The sequence below is a fragment of the Jaculus jaculus genome, chromosome 11 (assembly GCF_020740685.1).
Source record: "Jaculus jaculus isolate mJacJac1 chromosome 11, mJacJac1.mat.Y.cur, whole genome shotgun sequence".
Lineage (NCBI taxonomy): Eukaryota > Metazoa > Chordata > Mammalia > Rodentia > Dipodidae > Jaculus > Jaculus jaculus.
In genome coordinates this window covers 54085982-54088713 of record NC_059112.1, presented here as the reverse complement: position 1 = coordinate 54088713, position 2732 = coordinate 54085982, and the positions used below count along the sequence as shown (strand labels likewise).

The window sequence follows — 2732 nt, the reverse complement described above, 5'->3', positions numbered from 1 at the left end:
GTGACAGTAGCACTGATATTATTTCCATCATGTCTTCTGCAATGTTCCTTAGGTCATAATGCAAGTGACAGAGATGTCTCATCCAGTGCTAACCAAAGGGATTTCTTCTTCTTGTCACCTTGATGAGTTGTGGGTATTCCCAGTATTCACTGCCATATCTAAAAAGAAGGTCCTCTTACCAAAAGTGAGAACAGGGAGCTGGGAAGATGGGTCAACAATTAAGGCACTTGGCTATAAAACCAAATAGCCTGAGTTCAATTCCCAGTACCCATGAAAAGCCAGATGCGAAAGTGGTACATGTGTCTGAACTTCATTGGCAGTGCCTAGAGACCCTGGCATGCCCATTCACCCTCTCTCTGTCTCTCTGTCTGTCTGTCTATCTCTCTCTTTCTCTCTCCCTCCCCTTGAAAATAAATAATAAAAATATTTTTAAAAAGTTAGAATAACATCAATCACCTGGCATAAACATATACATTTAGAAGGCAGTTTAAGGTTCTCAACATCTCCATTTGGCCAAAGAAAAGTGGCAGCTACTTCCTAGGCACAAAGACCTGCCAAGCCACAGACTTTTGACTTGGTTTTCCACACTACAAAGGAAAAATAAAAAAGAAATCATATCACTTAATCTCATTTCAAAATCTCGGGTAAGAGTCTACCTAAAGTCCCTTGGGATCAAAGACTTATGGCAGTCACACTACTGAACCATGCTTTCTATTGACCATTTCTTTCCACAAAGATGGATGAGGCAGGGATAAAAATTATACCTTTGGTTTTTTCTGATCCGCCATCTGCGGTGGCCGCCGCCGAGATGCAGATTTTCGTGAAAACCCTTACGGGGAAGACCATCACACTCGAGGCTGAACCCTCAGACACTAAAGAAAATGTAAAGGCCAAGATCCAGGATAAGGAAGGAATTCCTCCTGATCAGCAGAGATTGATCTTTGCTGGAAAGCAACTGGAAGATGGGCGTACTTTGTCTGACTACAATATTCAAAAGGAGTCCACCCTTCATCTTGTACTGAGACTTCGTGGTGGTGCTAAAAAAAGGAAGAAGAAGTCTTACACCACTCCCAAGAAAAATAAGCACAAGAGAAAGAAGGTTAAGTTGGCTGTCCTGAAATATTATAAGGTGTACGAAAATGGTAAAATTAGTCGCCTTCGTCGAGAGTGTCCTTCTGATGAGTGTGGGGCTGGGGTTTTTATGGCCAGCCATTTTGACAGGCATTACTGTGGCAAGTGTTGTCTGACTTACTGCTTCAACAAACCAGAAGACAAATAATTGTGTATGAGTTAATAAAAGTCTCAGACTTAAAAAAAAAAAAAAATTATACCTTTGATGGTACAGACACAGGTACATTTTCCCACAACCTGTAGTAGAAGCATAAACTTCATAAAGTTTGCTGGTTCCATCAAATATCTGTGTTCCTGGTTGCACAGCAGGAGCCTTTGCTACCCAAGGCATTACTTAGAAAAGAAACTAATAGTTTCAGTATCCTGTAGGTTTCCCATGGTGATGTAAAAATGACCAGTCTTTTGAGGGTGGTTTATTGAAGTGTTTGGCAGTGAGTGTTTTTTGTTTGCCTTGTTATTCAGGTAACACCAAATATTTGTTTTGTTTTCTGTTTTTGTCGTGTTTCTTCTAGATAATCTGGATGCACTTTAGGGAGAATATAAGAAATGACAAGGGGCTGGAGAGATGGCTTAGCGGTTAAGCGCTTGCCTGTGAAGCCTGAGGACCCCAGTTCGAGGCTCGGTTCCCCAGGTCCCACGTTAGCCAGATGCACAAGGGGGCGCACGTGTCTGGAGTTTGTTTGCAGTGGCTGGAGGCCCTGGAGTGCCCATTCTCTCTCTCCCTCTACCTGTCTTTCTCTCTGTGTCTGTCGCTCTCAAATAAATAAATGAAAAATTAAAAAAAAAAAAAAAGAAAGAAATGACAAGGCCTGGAGAGATGGTTTAGCGGTTAAGGCATTTGCCTGCAAAGCCAATGGACCTTGGCTGGATTCCCCAGGACCCATGTAAGCCACACGCACAAGGCAGTATATGTGTCTGGGGTTTGTTTGCAGTGGCTAGAAGCCCTGGCATGCCCATTTTCTCTCTCTCCCTCCCTGCTCTCTCTCTCTCTCTCTCTCAAATAAATAAAAATAAAGTTAAAAAATCTTTTAAAAAAATGACAAGAAAAGCTTAAATAATCCACTTTTAGGATATGTCCCAGAAGCAGAACTCATTCATGACAAAACCTATATCTAGCCTAGTGGATAGCATAGGTATTAGGGCCCTTATTTTACAGTCAAAGAAACTGAGTAATCAACTGGCCATAAAGTATAAAGGTATAGGTCAAACTTTTGGCAGTGGAGGACATCCAGAACAGTGGCTCTTCTCCTTTGAACCTAATGAGCTTGCTCTAGAGACAGGAAGAGCAGATGGGACCAAAGCAGATGGCATTTTACCAGCCCTTCAGCAGAGAAATGGCCATTTAAATCACACAAAGGCAAACAGGTATAACATTTCAAATGTACAGTACAGCTGGTTAATTGGGATAGGCAATCAAAGATCAACAGTCTTCTTAATTCTCAGAGCAAGTGATGAAGCCTCCTTTGTATTTGCCGAGCTCTGAAGCAGTGGCAATAAGAAGGTGTCAGGCCTCCAGACCCGTACTGCTGAGATGTGCTTTTCATCGGTGGGTCAACTGGATTTTATTGATGACCTATGGGGTGACTGATTACCTTATATAG

At 42.1% G+C, this 2732-nt stretch overlaps 1 protein-coding gene across 1 annotated transcript; it reads left to right on the top strand.

Moving 5' to 3' along the window:
• The first annotated feature begins 787 nt into the window (after nucleotides 1–787).
• On the top strand, nucleotides 788–1325 carry LOC123453289 (ubiquitin-40S ribosomal protein S27a-like). Its single transcript, XM_045130146.1, has one exon. The coding sequence runs from the start codon at nucleotides 809–811 to the stop codon at nucleotides 1277–1279; it is 471 nt and encodes a 156-aa protein (XP_044986081.1). The 5' UTR covers nucleotides 788–808; the 3' UTR covers nucleotides 1280–1325.
• The last annotated feature ends 1407 nt before the right edge of the window (nucleotides 1326–2732 follow it).

Bases quoted from the DNA above. Each gene is read 5' to 3' on its own strand.
- LOC123453289 (XM_045130146.1), top strand. From the start codon at position 809: ATGCAGATTTTCGTGAAAACCCTTACGGGGAAGACCATCACACTCGAG.